Source organism: Macaca thibetana, chromosome 10 (assembly GCF_024542745.1).
Source record: "Macaca thibetana thibetana isolate TM-01 chromosome 10, ASM2454274v1, whole genome shotgun sequence".
NCBI classification, from domain to species: domain Eukaryota; kingdom Metazoa; phylum Chordata; class Mammalia; order Primates; family Cercopithecidae; genus Macaca; species Macaca thibetana.
Window position 1 is genome coordinate 61,361,237 of NC_065587.1, and position 17,497 is coordinate 61,378,733.

The following is a 17,497-nucleotide window of genomic DNA, read 5'->3' on the forward strand; positions in this document are numbered from 1 at the left end:
TAATGTTTTTAAAAAGGGCTCTCTGAAATCTTCTTTGAAAATAGGTTACAATTAATTTACAGTGGCATTGTCAGTTTAACAGATTGTACAAGAAGCATTTTTCAACTGATTTTTGATCAGCAGAGTACATTTGTATATATCTGTATCCACATACAGATATATAATACAGAATTTGGCTTTTCTATTATTTCTTTTCTGTTTTTTCTTCCCCCTACACAATGATGCTTAAACGTTAAGAAAAATAGCTACTGCAATTTACACATTACCCTAGATGGACATCCTAATTAAATGGGCAACCCTATACCAGTCTGTATACTTTAGGGAGAGGGCAAAGTAAGGATGAGAAGTGGGCAGGGAGAAAAAGAGAGCATTCCCACAACCCACCCAACTCCAAAACACACACCAAAGAATCGCTCAACCAAGCAAAATGAGAATGAATTTTAACAACCACAGACAGCAGCTAACTTGAGGCTGATAAATCAGAAAATTGGATTGATAAAAAAGATTATCATGGTCATTCGTTATCACTGAAACAGAAGCCCTTTGAAAGTTGCTTTTATTTTTAACAAAAGATTTCACAGTGTATTGAAAATCACTCTGAAATCTTTTATTACTCTACATGAAATGCTTAAATTATTTTATAATAGATTTAATAGAATGCAGAGTCAAGCATAAATCTTTATGCAACTTCCCATGAGCCATTTTTAGTCCTGAATAAGCTATCCAGCAATAATACATTTGAAAAACACTACATGCAGAATGCATACAAATCAAACACTAAATCTGTATAAAAATAAGCTTAAAGCTTTCAAAAAAAAAAAAAAAAAAAAAAAAAAAAAGCCAAAACACAGTTAGTGCAAAGTCCTGGAATTCATGACATGACCAGACTAGTATACAGAAATAATGGGACTGATTCAGGCAGATTAATTTGCTTTTGCCAACAATCTTCCCCATTCAAAACACAGAAAAGTATTTTTCTTCCCAAGTGCAAGAACTACAAGAGACAATGACAATCAAATTTTTAATGGAATTATGAAAAAAATAAAAACATGACTGCAATTAAGGAGAAGCTTCTGGTTCCTACTTACAAGATTTATAAGAAAGAAGAATTTGGATAAAAGATGCTGCAAGATAATAGAAATAAATGGAAACAAATCAAAGGACAGTAGTAATTATAAAATACTTTAAAGATGGTGAAATTTTACAATAAATTAAGAAGCTTTTTAGCTTTTTAAAAGTTAAATTAAAAGTTTTACGATACCACAAGCTAGTTCAAAAACACAGGAAATTGTGCATTCAGGTCCAAAATTATGATTTTTGTATCATGCAAAACAATGAACGAAGAAAATTACACAACTACAAAGAATTGAGGTTTTGAAGTGCCCATAACGTGCATTAAAATTTTAGTTCATTAACCCTTCCCAGCTCAATGTTACTTTTACAAAGCACAGTGTACTGTCATGTAAATCTAAAGCTAACCAGTTCAAAGAAGCAAACACTTTAAGTTAGAGGTGAACTGCATGGCAGAATTCCTTGATGGCAGCCAGTACTTAAAAACAGTTAATATACCCAAGCCTCCCACCAGACTTGAGACCTCAAGATTGGCACCTAGCATTCTAACCCCTTTAACTATTTGGATACCTCATATCTCCTGGGTAATGTAACAGCTTTTATCATCTCTGAACACAATGAGGAGAAAAGGAGCTTCTATCCTCTCCCCAGCAAGGAAAAATTTTAAAGTAAGATGTTGTTCATATATGATTTGAAGTCTGGTTTTTATCTTCTGGTGCAAGAGGGTGAGCAAAGCTGTTACAAACTCCCTGGAGAGCAAAAAGATCTATAAGTTTCCTTTAAGCAAGCCCACCAACCAAGTAGCAGGTTGAGCCATTCTAGATTCATGGATTTCAGTGTCAACAGCTCTATACCCAAAAGTTACATTGTAAGAATTACATCTTAACAAAAATAAAAAAGAAAAACAGGACTGATTCATTCTAGAAAATGCAAATTAATAAATATAAACATGGTACAGAAAACTCAAAATATAAGGTACACGAACATAAAGACAAGCATAACCCAAAAGTCGTCTTTTAAAAGTTTTCACTTGTTGTAAGTAAGCACATTTACCTATCCCAGAAGCACTACTTTCAAACTGTGAATAAAATTATAATATGAAAATGGCAGAATATAAAGTGTCTGAATTTGAACAAAATAAAGCAAGCAAAGATATCCCTAAACTCAAACATGGCATTCTCAAATTATATTCCTAGAAATCTTTATATTCACAATTTTTCTAAATTAAAGATTTGTAATAACATTCTAAATAATTACATGTGTATAATGTTCACAGACATAGACCCTGGTTCTGAGATGATAATAATAATAGCTAAGAATTATAATAACAGCTAAGAAACCATTTCTAAGAGAAAGCAGAGACCCTTCTGGCCATTGTATTAGTTTTATCCTTGGAGTTAACAGTCTCCCTAGAGATACATCAACTAATGTAAGTAGACGTCTTTTTGTCTTATTTCCAACCCCAGCAGAAGAGTGCTTTCTTACCAAACAACCAATACACTCATTAATGCATATATCACAGTACCTTGCCCACAGTAATAGCAGCTCAATAAATGTCAGCCATTGTCATTTTTTAGCTAAGGCATATTATAAATATTCAAAACACTGCACTACCCCACCCATCCATCCTGCACCCTATGCCAAATATAATGGTTAAGATGACAAAAAAAAAAACACCAGCTCTTATTTAGACAGTTTCCTTTTTATAATAAAATCTAAATGAAGATATCAGGGTTGAGTTATTAATTCTCCACCAATCAATCTTATTAAGTTAAAGAGCAAGTAGTATTTTTGAAAGTGTGCCCTTGAAATAAAGTTCTCTAGACTACAAATCTGAGAGGTTACAGTATAGTGTGAAGCAAAAATTTTCTGATGTTTACATGTACTAATGAGTGAATGGCTGTCAAAATTGAAGAAAACACTTCCTGTAATGTAAATTTCCAGTTTGAATTTTTAATTCTTTATATAAATTGTATTATCCTGGCTGACATGAAGGGAACTTCCAGGTCACCTACTGAAAGAAATCTGATTCAACAAAATGTGGCTAACCTTAAGTATGTCTAAGAAAACCAGACAAAAGGCCAAACCTCATAGAACATACATAAAAAGAACAGGGAGGAAATCTTCTAAAGTTCTGTTACTTCAGCTGGAAGGGGTTAAGCACAAGACATTGCTTGATCAGAAACAGAGAGCTTAAGATACATATTAATCTTGCAGGTAGGAAAGACTAAAAAGAAAAAGAAAAAGGAAAAGGAAAAAAGTGGTAACATATTTCTTGAGTAATATTTACCAGTCATGCTGCTGTCTCTGTTTATCCCATTATGAAGTTTACAGTGAACAAATGCTGCATCAAATAACCACGATCCAAAGAGATTCAAGATGCTGTTAACCTTTGGTCTCCGAGGGGCAGGCAGTGGCCGGGGTTCTGAACTAGTCTGATTTGGACTTGACAGAGGAGAGGTGGAAGACGTCTGGTGCTGAACTTTAGAGGCATGAGCAGTAGTAACCTATTAGACGAACACAGGAACACACCCATACCAATGAAAAGTTTGAGAAAACAGTAAGACTTTATAAGCCAACCTTATATAGCTTAACAATGGTGATATAAACTCTTACTGTGCTTGTCTTCATGGTGGCCTTATTCACAGTAACAGCCCGGTGCCTCCGGTTATGTGGTGGGGTGGTATTGACAGCAGCACTTTGAGGCATACTTAATCTATTCACAGGTGTTGGGGGAGCACTGTCTGATCGGGGTCTAGAAATACCTTAAAAAAAAAAAAAGGCAAATGAAATTATTCTTCATAGGTCAAAATATGTGATCAGAAAATTTTTCCCAGCAACCTAGTGAAGGTTTGGGACACATAGACTATAGCAGAGATTGCTAGTTGCCTCTCAGTATCTATTCACTGTTTCTTCCTGAGTAACAGAACACAAACTTTAGCTGGACATGGCTACCCAGAAAAAAAATGACACAATTTTCAAGCTCCCTTTGCACCTAGATGTGGCCATATTTTGACCATAAAGAAGTTGGTGACTGTTGGGTAGGTCTTCTAAGAGATCTTCTTAAAGGACCAATTATATGCAGACTCTCCTTCCTAATTCCTGGACAGGATGTTTGAAACTCACTCAACCATCACGGCCCATGAGGCACTGTGCAAAGAATGGAGAGGGCCTTGGATCCCTGCTGGTGATGGAACCATTATACTGGCCCTGTACAGCCTAGCCCTAGATTTAACATATGTGAAAATAAGCTATCTTGTTTGTATTAGGATTTTTGGTTGTTAAGTGGCAGCCAAACTTAATCGGAGCTAACATATTAACTGTACGTTAATAAGCACACATAAATATTTTAGAAAATGACAGATATTATAAATCACTGCCTTTCAACAGGTTAAAAATTTGACTTTTCATATATCTAAAATAAATGTGAAAAACAGCTTAAAAGAATGGCTCACTAAAGGTATAATTTTGCTTTTTAGAGATATACACGAGAATGGTCCCAAATGCATTTTCATCTGCATTTTCTTGGATAGCTAGTATGCACGAACACTCTTTTCTTTTGCAATCATTTACTCTTATCCTTTGTCCATTTATCTACTAGCCTAATTCTTGTTCTTAGCACCTTGTTTCATGTATCAGGTGGGTGCAAAAGTAATTGCAGTTCTGGCTACATTAAATGGCAAAAACTGCAATTACTTTTGCACCAACCTAAATATTTACATAAAAACGATAACCCTCTGGCTATTTTATTTGTTGCAAATAATTTTTCTTCGCTTGTTATTTGTCATCAAATCTGTTCATCTTTTCCTTTGGATGTTTTCTAATAACTCGTAGGGTTAGCCTCTAGAGTTATCTAAATGAAGCTCTTCATACATCTAGCAACATACACAAAATTCACCTAAGAATGCATCCACCAGACAGCTGATTCCACGCATGGCACGAAAAAATATTTGAGGCAGATGTTTAAGGCAGGGATACTGATTCAATTCTTGCGGCATTCCGCTCACATTCAAGAACTGTTCCTGAAATTTGGGAGTAGAGCTTATAATAGCTGGGTTACTCAAATCCACAGGATTACTATTAAAAGAGAGAAAAGAATTAATCACAAATTTAGAAATTTCTATAGCAATAAAATACATGTAATCTAATTTAAGAACAGGACTGTTTGTGCCTATTTCTTTGATTCAGAGAAGAGACTGATTTGTATTTAATGGGTTAGTGATTCAAATATCATCACTTCTTTACAGAAGATCTGCAGAGTGGTTACATGAACATTGCCTATTCAGAGCATGAGAATCAAAGTAAGACTAGAAAAAGTTTTAATTTTTTAAGAGTATACATAGACACTTTTCCTAATATGTTTAGAATTAAGCAATAGAAGATGGACATGGTGGCACGTGCCTATGGTCCCAGCTACTCGGAAGGCTGAGGCAGATCACTTGAGCCCAGGATTTCAAGGCCGAGGCTGCAGTGAGCTATGATCATGCCAATGCACTCCAGCCTGAGCAACACAGCAACACGCCATCTCAGGAAAAAAAAAAAAAAAAAAAAAAAAAGAAAGGAAGGAAGGAAGGAAGGAAGGGAAGGAAGGAAAAAAGGAAGGAAGGAAAAAAAAAAAAAAGGAAAAGGAAAAGGAAGGAAGAAAGAAAAAGAAAGAAAGAAAGAAAGAAAAGAAAGAAAAAGAGAAAGAAAGAAAGAAAGAAAGAAAGAGAAAGAAAGAAAGAAAGAAAGGAAAGAAAGAAAGAAAGAAAGAAAGAAAGAAAGAAAGAAAGAAAGAAAGAATTAAGCAATGGAATGGTAAAGCTATGTCAACAAGAACTCCAAGGAGAAAATTTTACTTTAATATTAACATTTCCAATTAAAAAAAAAACCTATATTTGAAAATCAGGATTAGTGTTATAGTTTTATGCTGTGTTCATGTGTATGTACTAAAGCCATACATTTCAAAACAATGTATTTGTGCTTAATTACATTTTATGTACAGTTTGAAATATTTCCATTAAAAACAGATTACAATTTTTCACTCAAATGGTTTGCTTAGCATTCCATTAAGAAGCCTCTCCAATTCAAAGTAATACTGATAATCTAAAGCAGGTGAACAGAATTTCCACTACCTACAAGGCAAAAGAACTAGCTGAGAAATAGGAATCAGTGATCTATACATGCTCTGCCTTTGAAAACCTCTTTTTCCACCCACCAAAAGAATTTCAAGTAACTGTAATTGGGGAAAGGGGAATGTGTATGCATGTAAGAAAAATGGGCTTCCAAGCATACTGTTTCCACAGAACTGTACTAGTCCATCAAGTAAGACAGAGGAGGGGAGATTCGTCTCTACCAGCAGTGCCTGCTGGGGGCTGTAGTTCAACTATTCAGAAATTAGAAGAACAAGGAGTAAAGCTGAAATGGAACTACACCTAAGTCCAGCAGAGCTTGGTTAAATTCGTGTCTACGATACATCAAAAACTGGAGAGAGAAAGGTTCATACCAGTTTCTCCAAAGGTAAACCAGGAATGATTTTATTGGCACCCAAATATTTAGAGAACAGATTCAAGAAAGTAAGTAAAACTTGAAATGAGAATAGGTAACAAAGGATACGAAAAACTAAAAGAAACTGCATTCCAGCAGTTCCAAATGCCCTGTGTACCTGATGCATTTGGGGAACCTGTTAAAAATCCAGATTTCACCTAAATGTACTGAAACAATCTCCAGATGGGGCCTAAAGGGCAGGTGGGCATACACAAGTCCAAAGACAAGCATTTGAGAACACTATGGGAAACAAAAATGAAAAATATTTTTTTGTTTTCCTGGAAAAAGATAAATCACTAACATACAACACAAAATATTGATGCCTATCTCCCCATCATATACAACCTTCATCCTAGGAAATTTGCCAACAATCACAAATAATCACAATCATAAATAATCCTCACGACCTGCCACTCACAGCTTATTTAAGAAAGGAGGTGGCCGGGCGCGGTGGCTCAAGCCTGTAATCCCAGCACTTTGGGAGGCCGAGACGGGCGGATCACGAGGTCAGGAGATCGAGACCATCCTGGCTAACCCCGTCTCTACCAAAAAATACAAAAAACTAGCCGGGCGAGGTGGCGGGCGCCTGTAGTCCCAGCTACTACTGAGGCAGGAGAATGGTGTAAATCCGGGAGGCGGAGCTTGCAGTGATCTGAGATCCGGCCACTGCACTCCAGCCCGGACAACAGAGCCAGACTCCATCTCAAAAAAAAAAAAAAAAAAAAAGAAAGGAGGTAAAATTGTCCTAAAGGAGGTATCCAGATGTCTGCCATAGACCTAATTAATGAAGATAATTTGATCCAATTTTCCCTTTGGAGAAACTAAGCAAAGGGAAAGCCCCCATGAACTGAAAGGACAAGCACTGAAGTCAAGCAGTATCACAGCTATTTACACGACTGGGCAGTTATCAAGAGACTGCATGTCCCCCTCTCAAAGGCAGGAGGGAACAGGGACTCAGGAGGAAGCCTGCTGGAGAAAGCGAACAATGCGCATGCACAAGAGAATCAAAAGAGCAAAGAGAAGCAAATGACAGTGATTTGTCCCGAGGCTGCCTTGATTCCTCCCCAACATGAGAAAGGGTTGCTCGCTGCTTCATAGAGCCTGGTAAGACTGCTCTGTTTTCACATAATCTCTTTTTCTCACCTGCATTTGCTTAAGTAGGCTCCTATTTTTGCCACTGAAAATAACTCTAACTAAAATACCACAGTCAGCTCAAGAAGAATATCTAAGAACTACCTCTAAAAAAGACTCTAGAACTAGAGTTCATTTATTTCAAACTTTTAAGGAACATAAAACTTTGACACAACAGACCATAAAAAAGGATAGGAAGTTTTCCTATCCAATTCATCAAAAGATAGAACTACAGACAATTCAGAAAAACACTAAAAGCAAAGCATTCCATAACCAAGCAAAACTTTTCTTTCAGGAATGATAGATGGTTCAACACTGGGAAATTAATTAATATTTCACATCAACAGATGAAAGAAGAAAAACCACTTAATTGTTTAAATGGATCCAAAAATATTATTTGAAACAATTCAGTACTACTCCTGACTTTATTTATATTTTAATTTTATTTATTTATTTTTTGAGACAGTTTTGCTCTGTTGCCCAGGCTACAGTGCAGTGTGTATGATCTTGGCTCACTGCAAATCTGCCTCCCAGGTTCAAGCAATTCTTGTTCCTCAGCCTCCTGAGTAGCTAGGATTACAGGTGCACCACTATACTTGACTAATTTGTTTTTTGCTGTTTTTTTTTTTTTTGGAGATGGAGTCTCGCTCTGTCGCCCGGGCTGGAGTGCAACCTCTGCTTCCCAGTTCAAGTGATTCTCCTGCCTCAGCCTCCCAAGTAGCAGGGATTACAGGCATGCGCCACCACACCCAGCTAATTTTTGTATTTTTAGTAGAGATAGGGTTTCACCAAGTTGGCCAGGCTGGTCTCGAACTCCTGACCTCAAGGGATCCGCCCACCTCAGCCTCCCAAAGTGCTGGGATTACAGGCGTGAGCAACCATGCCCAGCCCGTTTTTTGTATTTTTAGTAGAGATGGGTTTCACCATGTTGCCCAGGCTGGTCTCGAACTCCTAAGCTTACCACCCGCATTGGCCTCCCAAAGGGCTATTATTTACAGGCGTGAGTCACCGTGCCCAGCCTTTATTTTCAAAAATTTTTAATTGCCTCCCAGCACTTTGGGAGGCCGAGGTAGGCGGATCACGAGGTCAGGAGATTGAGACCATTCTGGCTAACACAGTGAAACCCCGTCTCTACTAAAAAATACAAAAAATTAGCTGAGCATGGTGGCGGGCGCCTGTAGTCCCAGCTACTCAGGAGGCTGAGGCAGGAGAATGGCGTGTATCCGGGAGGCGCAGCTTGCAGTGAGCAGAGATAGCACCACTGCACTCCAGCCTGGGCAACAAAGCGAGACTCTATCTCAAAAAAAAAAAATTAAAAAATAAATAAATAAAATTTTTGATTGTTTAGGAAAGCAGGAGCATAAAAAAGAACATCTAGCATCGACAACCAACATCCTACTCAAAATTCTATATATTAGAGGCATTCTGAAGAAAATCAGAACCAAAAAAGGTGCCAAAACAGTATCACTTTAATTCAACAGTGTTCTAGAAGTTCTGATGGATGCAGTAAAATAATATGCAGAAATAACTGTAATAATAGCAACTTTCAAGGACCTACCATGCACTAGGCATCATACCATTTTACATGCTTTTTCTTCTTCAATTCTTATAACGAGATGGTACAATCATTATTCCCATTATGTAGATTAAAAAGAAACTGAGGCACAGGGAGAATAAATTGTTCAAGTTCACAAAGAAAAAACTAGCAGAATTTGAACTCAAGTCCAAGTCTTACTGCATCCAAAGTATTTTTAATTAGTCACCAAAACAAGTATGAATTATCAGAAAAGAGACACTTCTTATTTGCAGGTATGTGTCCATATCTCAGAAGAATCAGTGAAATACTCAGAGCTCTTTTAAATGCCATATATAATATACAAAATAACATGAAGTAAAAAATGTTCTTTACAGCAGTAATAACCATCTAGAAGACAGAATAGCAGAAAAGAGTTAGCTTTTCACAGCATCAGCAACAAATACCTAGAAATAATGGTAAATAAAATATTAAAAATATTTGTGAAGAAAACTGTAAAACATTTCAATAAGATATGCAAAATTCTGAAAAAGAAAAAGACATGCTTTTAGAAAGGTGGACTCAATATCAGATATCAGCGTTTCCTAAATATAAATACAGGCTTAATACCAGTCTCATCTTTGGCAGAGTCTGGATAGCTGTTCACAACTTTCTTTTATTCTCTGTTCTCTTGCAATTGTGATGTGTGTCTGAGTTCTGGCTAATGGAATATGAGTAACAGTGATTTATATTACTTCAAGGCCTGACACATAAAACCCTCCCACAAAATTTTCCTTGCTCTCTGTTCCCCATCTGCTAGCCAGATACGAAACTCCTGCTTATAACACTGAGATCCTAATGGAGTAATCTGTTGAAGATGAAAGAGCCTCTGCCAGCTGGGTCCCTGAACGACTATGTGAACAGAGCCAGTCCTGATTCCAGACTTTATAAAAGATTTTCAGGTTCATTTGCTAAAGCAGAACATATTCCTTACCCTAATTAATACACAATCCAAACCCCAGAAGATTTCATTGAGGTTTTTCCTTCTGTTTGCTTATGTTTTGTAACTTGAAAAATTGGTCTAAAATTGATCTGAAATGTTAAACAGGCAAGAAGAGATAAATACTCTAAGAGAAGGAAAAAGAGAAAAAGACATTAGACCTACTAAATATCAGTAATATTATAAAGTTAAAATAATTAAGAGTGTGACTCTGACATAAAAATAAATGAAGAAATTAATGAAGTAATATGTGAACTAAAGATGAATTCCAGGCTGGGCACGGTGGCTCGATGCCTGCAATCCTAGCACTCTGGAAGTCTGAAGCGGGTGGACTGCTTAAGTCTAGGAGTTTGAGACCAGCCTGGGCAATGTAGGAAGACCCTATCTCTGCAAATTACGTGCGTGCATGCGTGTGTGTGTGTGTGTATATATATATAAAGACAGATCCTGAGGTATATAAAAGAACTTACTATTACAAAGGAAACAACATTGGAAGAAATCATAGGTGACTATCTGATCAAAGAACACAAAAGAAATAGAAAATGATCACAGAAAGACATTTAAAAACTAAGATCAGTGACAGCTGAAAAACACAAACTAGAACTACAAAATGGGAAGAAATGATACAAAATGATTAACATACCTAACTTATAAAAAGGTCATAAAGAGTAATTCAGAATCACTGATACACAAATAGAAAAATTAGGTTAGTCAAACCAGAAAGAGAAGAGATGCAAGGAAAAACTTTAAGAATCAGTTTACAACAGAATAAATGTCCCACAGAGCACACAGATGCAGCTGGAAGAGGGACAAGTAAAAAGTAATGAAGCTGAACTGAAAAGAATTACTATATAAAAGACAGGGACAGCAGGATGTAGCAGTATACCCCACTGCAAAATTTTAGGGTGTATCTCCCACTGAAACTTTAAACAGGTGCTTGGAGGAGGGCTCTGAGAGGCAGACTGACCAGTCAGTGCTGGACACAGAGAGGAGCAAAGCAACTTCCAGTCCCCAAAGAATGTGACAAAATCCCAAGAGAAAGATCATCAGCCAGGCTGCAGCAACAGGCAAGAGAACAAGTGCGGCATCTACCACAGGGAACACGTTCCTAGAGAGTGTAAACCAAGAGCGGCTGAGGACAGCCTAACCCTGCTGGGACAGGGAGAGCAGGAGGCACAGGATAGAAACGTGCTTGTTGTCCAACAGGGTTCCATTTGATGAATGGTGCTTAGCGTCCACATTCTGAATTCAAACAAGAGACTTACAGCATGGTTCCTGCCCTAAGACACTTACTGGGTAAATAGCACGTGAAATAATAAAATAACAATACCTTAGCATGTGTAAAAAGCGAAACCATGTCTGTGCAACACACTCATTATCCATTTCTGGAGGGATCAGACTGGCATCTTCATCGGGAACTTTAAATGGAGGAAATGAAGGCCCATATGTAAAGCGTAGCAATCTAGAAAATAAATGCACACCACTGAGTCCATTTCTTAACAGATTGAAAAATACACTCAAGCACAGAAACATGAAAGAAAATAGATGAAACGTGTGTACCTCACATAAGTGAACAAGACATATGGAAACTCTCATTCATAAAACAGACAAACTGAAAGAGGATTTCTAGTTTTTTATGTTTGGGATGAGGAATATGCTAATTACTCTGATCAATCACTATACATTTTTAATACATACATCAAAACATCACTATGTAATCCAAAAATATGTACAACTATTATGTGTTCATTTAAAAAAAAATTTCACATTGAAAACAAACTGGAGACTTCCAAGATGATTTCTAATGGAAAGAAGCTGGGAAGAAGAGAGTATATGCTGGTGTATATATTTTATATGTAATACACATGTGTTATTATTAGCGTCTTCTTTACAAGATACACGAGTTTTTGGGTAAAATAAACAAGTATACCAAAAAAAGAATGTTTTAAATTATTTAAGATACTTAAAGTATTTATAGATAATAATAAATTTAATAATTTAAGATACTAATTTATAGAAAATTATTTAAGATACTTAAATTATAAAATAATAATTATTAAAATACTGCTACTTCCTGCTGTCCTTGTCTTTTATATAGTAATTCTTTTCAGTTCAGCTTCATCACTTTTTACTTGTCCCTCTTCCAGCCCCATTCGTGTGCTCTGTGGGACATTTATTCTGTTGTAAACTGATTCTTAAAGTTTTTCCTTGCATCTCTTCTCTTTCTGGTTTGACTAGCCTAATTCTTCTATTTGTGTATCAGTGATTCTGAATTATTATTTATGACCTTTTTATAAGTTAGGTATGTTAATCATCATTTCTTCCCATTTTGTAGTTCTAGTTTGTGTTTTTCAGCTGTCAGTGATCTTAGTTTTTAACTGTCTTTCTGTGACATACATTTATATATATGTTTCACATGTATACATTACATATTACTTATAAATCGTAGCTATTTATATACAATTATACTTATATAATTATATAATCATACAATATTTAAATTTTTTAAAAGATTCATCTCACTGCAAATTTCTGCAATATAACTAAGTTATAATAGTTTTACATGAAGTTTAGAATTTCTGATATACCATAAAAATAACTCAACTACTCAATTACTTAATAGTAATATTCTAAATGTATTAAAACTATTCAAAGCCCTTTAACTCAATTATTCTCTATCTAAAGATAATATAATCAGAATACATATAAAGACTATGTATAAAGCATTCATATCACCAATATTTTTTAAATAAAATAATGGGAACAACATAAATATCAAAACAGCAGGGGAAGATGGCAGGATTGCTTGAGGTCAGGAGTTTGAATCTGCAAAGAGCCATGACTGCACCACTGCACTCCACCCTGGGCAACAGAGCAAGACCATATTTCAAAAAAAAAGAAAAGAAAAAAAAAAACAACGCTGGCACAGTGGCTCATGCCTGCAATCCCAGCACTCTGGGAGGCCAAGTCTAGTGGATCACTTGAGTTACAGGGGCTTGAGGCCTGCTTGACCAATATGCAAAACCTCATCTTTACAAAAATTATCTGGGCATGGTGGCATGCACCTGTAGCTCCCAGCTGCCCCGGGAGGCTGAGGTAAGAGGATAGCTTGAGCCTGGGGAGGTTGAGGCTGCTATGAGTCCTGATCACACCACTGCACTCCAGCCTGGGCAACAGAGCAAGACCTTGCCTCAAAAAAACAAAAATAACAACAACAATAACAAGGCAATTATTAAATGAATTATATTCCAATTACATAATGGAAAACTACAAAACCATTAAAAATATGATCTCAACAGCTATTTAATGAGAAAAAGTATGTGTAACTAAAAGTGACAAGAATCAGACATCAAATGAAACAAGCAGACAATATTATATAGAATAATTTCAAACTGGTATTTTTAAAAAGGGAACTAAATGGAAAAAATACATTAAAACGTTAACATGGGTTGGCTCTAAATGATAGGTATTTGTCCCTACATTTTCCAAATTTTCTATTATAAGCATGTAATGTTATCACAATTAAGATAAAAGCATTACTTAAAAACAGATTCATAATTTTTTTAAAGCAATTGTCCTGCCTCAGCCTCCCAAAGTGCTGGGATTACAGATGTGAGCCACCACTCATGGCTAGATTCATAATATTGATGTTGTCTGTGATATATGAGAATCAACAAAATATTCCAAAGTTTCATTTTTTAGTTTAAATAATAATAAAGATCTAAACATTTTATTAACTCAGAAAAAGAGAAGTCTACCTTCTGATACATAATACTACCTACAAAGTTTTTGTTCCTGTCACCCCTTCTCTTTGCCCCCAGTCAAACTGGAATGAGATCAAGACTCTAGATCTAACTACCAGTTTACAGGAAATACAGCGGGGCAGAGGAATATGTTAAATTAACAATGTGGACGTAATTGGAAAAATCCAGAATGTGAAACACTCTGTAAGACAACCCAGTTTCTTCAACAAAAAAATTGCAAAGAAAAATAAAGCAGAAACCTAGGCCTGGTGTGGTGGCTCAGGCCTGTAATACCAGCACTTTGGGAGGCCAAGGCAAGAGGACTACTTGAGCCCAGGAGTTCAAGGCCAGCCTGGACAACATGGAGGAGCCCCATTGTGATCAGAAATATAAAAATTAGCCAAGCATGGTGGTGCACGCCTGCAGTCCCAGCTACTCAGGTGGCTGAAGCAGGAGGATCACTTGAGCCTAGGAGATTAAGGCTGCAGTAAGCTGTGATTGCACCATTGCATTCCAGCCTGGGTGACAGAGTAAGAAACTGTCAAAAAAAGAGAAAGACAGCAGAAACCTATACAGTTGTCCTTCAGTATTATGGGGGATTGATGCAGGACACCCCTCAGATGCCAAAATCCATGGATGCTCAAGTCCCCTTACATAAAATAATTTAGTATTTGCATATAACCTACACACATCTTCTTATATACTTTAAATCATCTCAAGATTACTTATAATACCTAATACAATGCATACACATCCCTTCATTCGCACAGATTCAATGCAGTACTCAGTAGAAGGCAAATTCAATTTTTACTCTTTGGAATTTTGTGAAATTTTTTGCCAAATATTTTTGATTTCTGAATGGCTGTGTCCATGGATACAGAACCCACAGAGGACCAACTGCACCTGAAAATTTGAACACCGATTGGCTAACTGATATTAAAGAATTGTCAACTTTTTTAGGTGTGATAAAGGTATTATATTTTTTAAAGAACCCTTATCTATATCTAGAGTTATACCGGTATACCTTGGAGATCTTGCAGGTTGTTTCACACTACCCTAATAAAACAAATATTGCAAAAAGCAAGTCATGCACGTTTTTTTGGTTTCTCAATGCATATAAAAGCTATGTTTGGACTATACTGCAGTTGATTAAGTATGCAATAGGATTATATCTTTAAAAATCAATGTACATCCTTAATTTAAAAATATTAATATTTTACTGCTGAAAGATGCTAATTAATCATCTGTGCCTTCAGCAAGTCATAATCTTTTCCCTTTTTAAAACTTTCCAACTTTTATTTTAGATTCAGGAGGTACATGTGCAGATTATCTGGGTATACTGCATGATGCTAAGGCTTGGGGTACAAATAATCCCATCATCTGGGCTTTTCAACACTGCTCCTCTTCCCCCATCAGTAGTCCTCAGTTTCTAATGTTGTCATCTTTATGTCCATGAGTTTTACGTCCAATGTTTAGCTCCCACTTATAAGTGAGAACATGTGATACTTGGTTTTCTGTTCCTGTGTTAATTCACTTAGGATAATGGCTTCAAGCTGCATCCATGTTGCTGCAAAGGACATAATTAATTCTTTTTCATGGCTGCATAGTATGCCATGGTGCATATGTGCCACATTTTCTTTACCCAGTCTACCACCGACGGGCATCTACGTTGATTCCATGTCCTTGCTATTGTGAATCGTGCTGCAATATATAAGACTGCATGTGTCTTTTTGGTAGAATCATTTGTTTTCTTTTGGATATATACCCAGCAATGGGGTGGCTGGGTTGAGTGGTAGTCGTATTTTAAGTTCTTTGAGAAATCTTCCAATTGCTTTCCACAGTAGCTGGAACTAATTTACATTCCCACCAGCAGAGTTTATAACCATTCCCTTTTCTCTGCAGTCTTGCCAGCATCTACTGTTTTTCTGACATTTTAATAATACCCATTCTGCCTAGTGTGAGATAGTATCTCACTGTGATTTTGATTTGCATTTGTTTGATGATTAGTAATATGGAGCATTTTTTCATATGTTTGTTGGCCACTTGTATGTCTTCTTTTGATAAGTGTCTGTTCATGTCTTTTGCCTGTTTTTTAATGGGGTTGTTTTTTGCTTGTTCAATTGTTTTAAGTTCCTTGTAGATTCTGGATATTGGATCTCTGTTAGATGTATAATTTGTGAATATTTTCTCTCATTCTGTAGGTTTTCCGTTTACTCTGTTGATAGTTTCTTTTACGTGCAGAAACTCTTTTGTTTAATTAGGTACCACTTGTCAACTGTTTTTGTTGCAATTACTTTTGAGGACTGAGTCATAAATTCCTTCCCAAGGCAAATGTCCAGAATAGTGTTTCCTAGGTTTTCTTCTCGTATTCTTATAGTTTGAGGCATTACATTTAAATCTTTAATCCATCTTGAGTTAATTTTTGTATATGGTGAAAGGCAGGAGTCCAGTTTCATTCTTCTGCATATGGTTAGCCAGCTAACCCTGCACTATTTTTATTGAACAGAGAGTCCTTTTCCCATTGCTTGTTTTTATTGACTCTGTCAAAGATCAGATGGCTGTAGTTATGAAGCTTTACTTCTGGGTTCTCTATTCTGTTCCATTAGTTTATGTATCTGTTTTTGTACTAGTACCATGCTGTTTTGGGGATTGTAGCCCTGTAGTATAGTTTGAAGTTGGGTAATGTGATGCCTCTAGCTTTATTCTTTTTGCTTTAGGATTGCTTTGGCTATTAAAGCTCTTTTTTGGTTCCAATATGAATTTTAGAATAGGTTTTTTCCTAGTTATGTGAAAAAATGGCACTGGTAGTTTGATAGGAATAGTGTTGAATCTATAGATTGCTATGGGCAGTATGGTCATTTTAATGATATTGATTCTTCTAAACCATGAACATGGAATGTTTTTCCATTTGTTTGTGTCATCTAGAGTCATCTTTTCACTGGTAGAGGTTATGGCTGCAGACTGATCAGGATGTTGATTGTTGATGGCTGGGGTGGCTGTGGCAGTTTTAAAAACTAAAACAATGAAGTGTGCCACATGGACTGACTCTTCTTTTCACAAGAAAATTTATCTGTGGCATGCAATGCCATTTCATAGCATTTTACCCACAGTAGAACTTATTTCAAAATCGGAGTGAATCCTCTCAAACTCTGCCATTACTTTACCAATTAAGCTTATATAATACTCTATATACTTTGCTGTCATTTCAACAATGTTCATGGCATCTATACCAGGAGTAGATTCCACCTCAGGAAACTACTTTCTTTGTTCATCCATAAGACTTCTCATCATTAGTTTTATCATGACATTGCAGCAATTAGTCATCTCTTTGGGCTATACTTCTAATTGTAGTTCTCTTGCTACTTCTCCACCTCATCTGCAGTGACTTCTTCCACTAAAGCTTTGAACCCCTCATAATCATTCATTAGGGTTGGAATCAACTTCTTCCAAAGTCCTTTTAATGCTGATATGGCAGCTATAGCCTTACAAAACGTACAGTTGACCCTTGAACAA

The 17,497-nt window shown here is 36.3% G+C and overlaps 1 protein-coding gene across 6 annotated transcripts in view; it reads right to left on the minus strand.

The window, feature by feature from the left end:
• Window positions 1–17,497, minus strand: part of RALGAPB (Ral GTPase activating protein non-catalytic subunit beta) — a 109,965-nt gene that overhangs the window by 56,134 nt on the left and 36,334 nt on the right. For 3 of the 6 annotated variants that reach the window (XM_050807010.1, XM_050807006.1, XM_050807005.1), the window contains 5 exons: window positions 11,572–11,703; window positions 4,970–5,148; window positions 3,688–3,836; window positions 3,362–3,578; window positions 1,089–1,124 (listed from right to left, as the gene is read on the minus strand). In XM_050807010.1, coding sequence (XP_050662967.1) covers window positions 1,089–1,124; window positions 3,362–3,578; window positions 3,688–3,836; window positions 4,970–5,148; window positions 11,572–11,703 — 713 coding nt within the window. The remainder of the gene's footprint in view (window positions 1–1,088; window positions 1,125–3,361; window positions 3,579–3,687; window positions 3,837–4,969; window positions 5,149–11,571; window positions 11,704–17,497) is intronic. The other 3 variants (XM_050807009.1, XM_050807008.1, XM_050807007.1) reach the window with 1 other exon arrangement.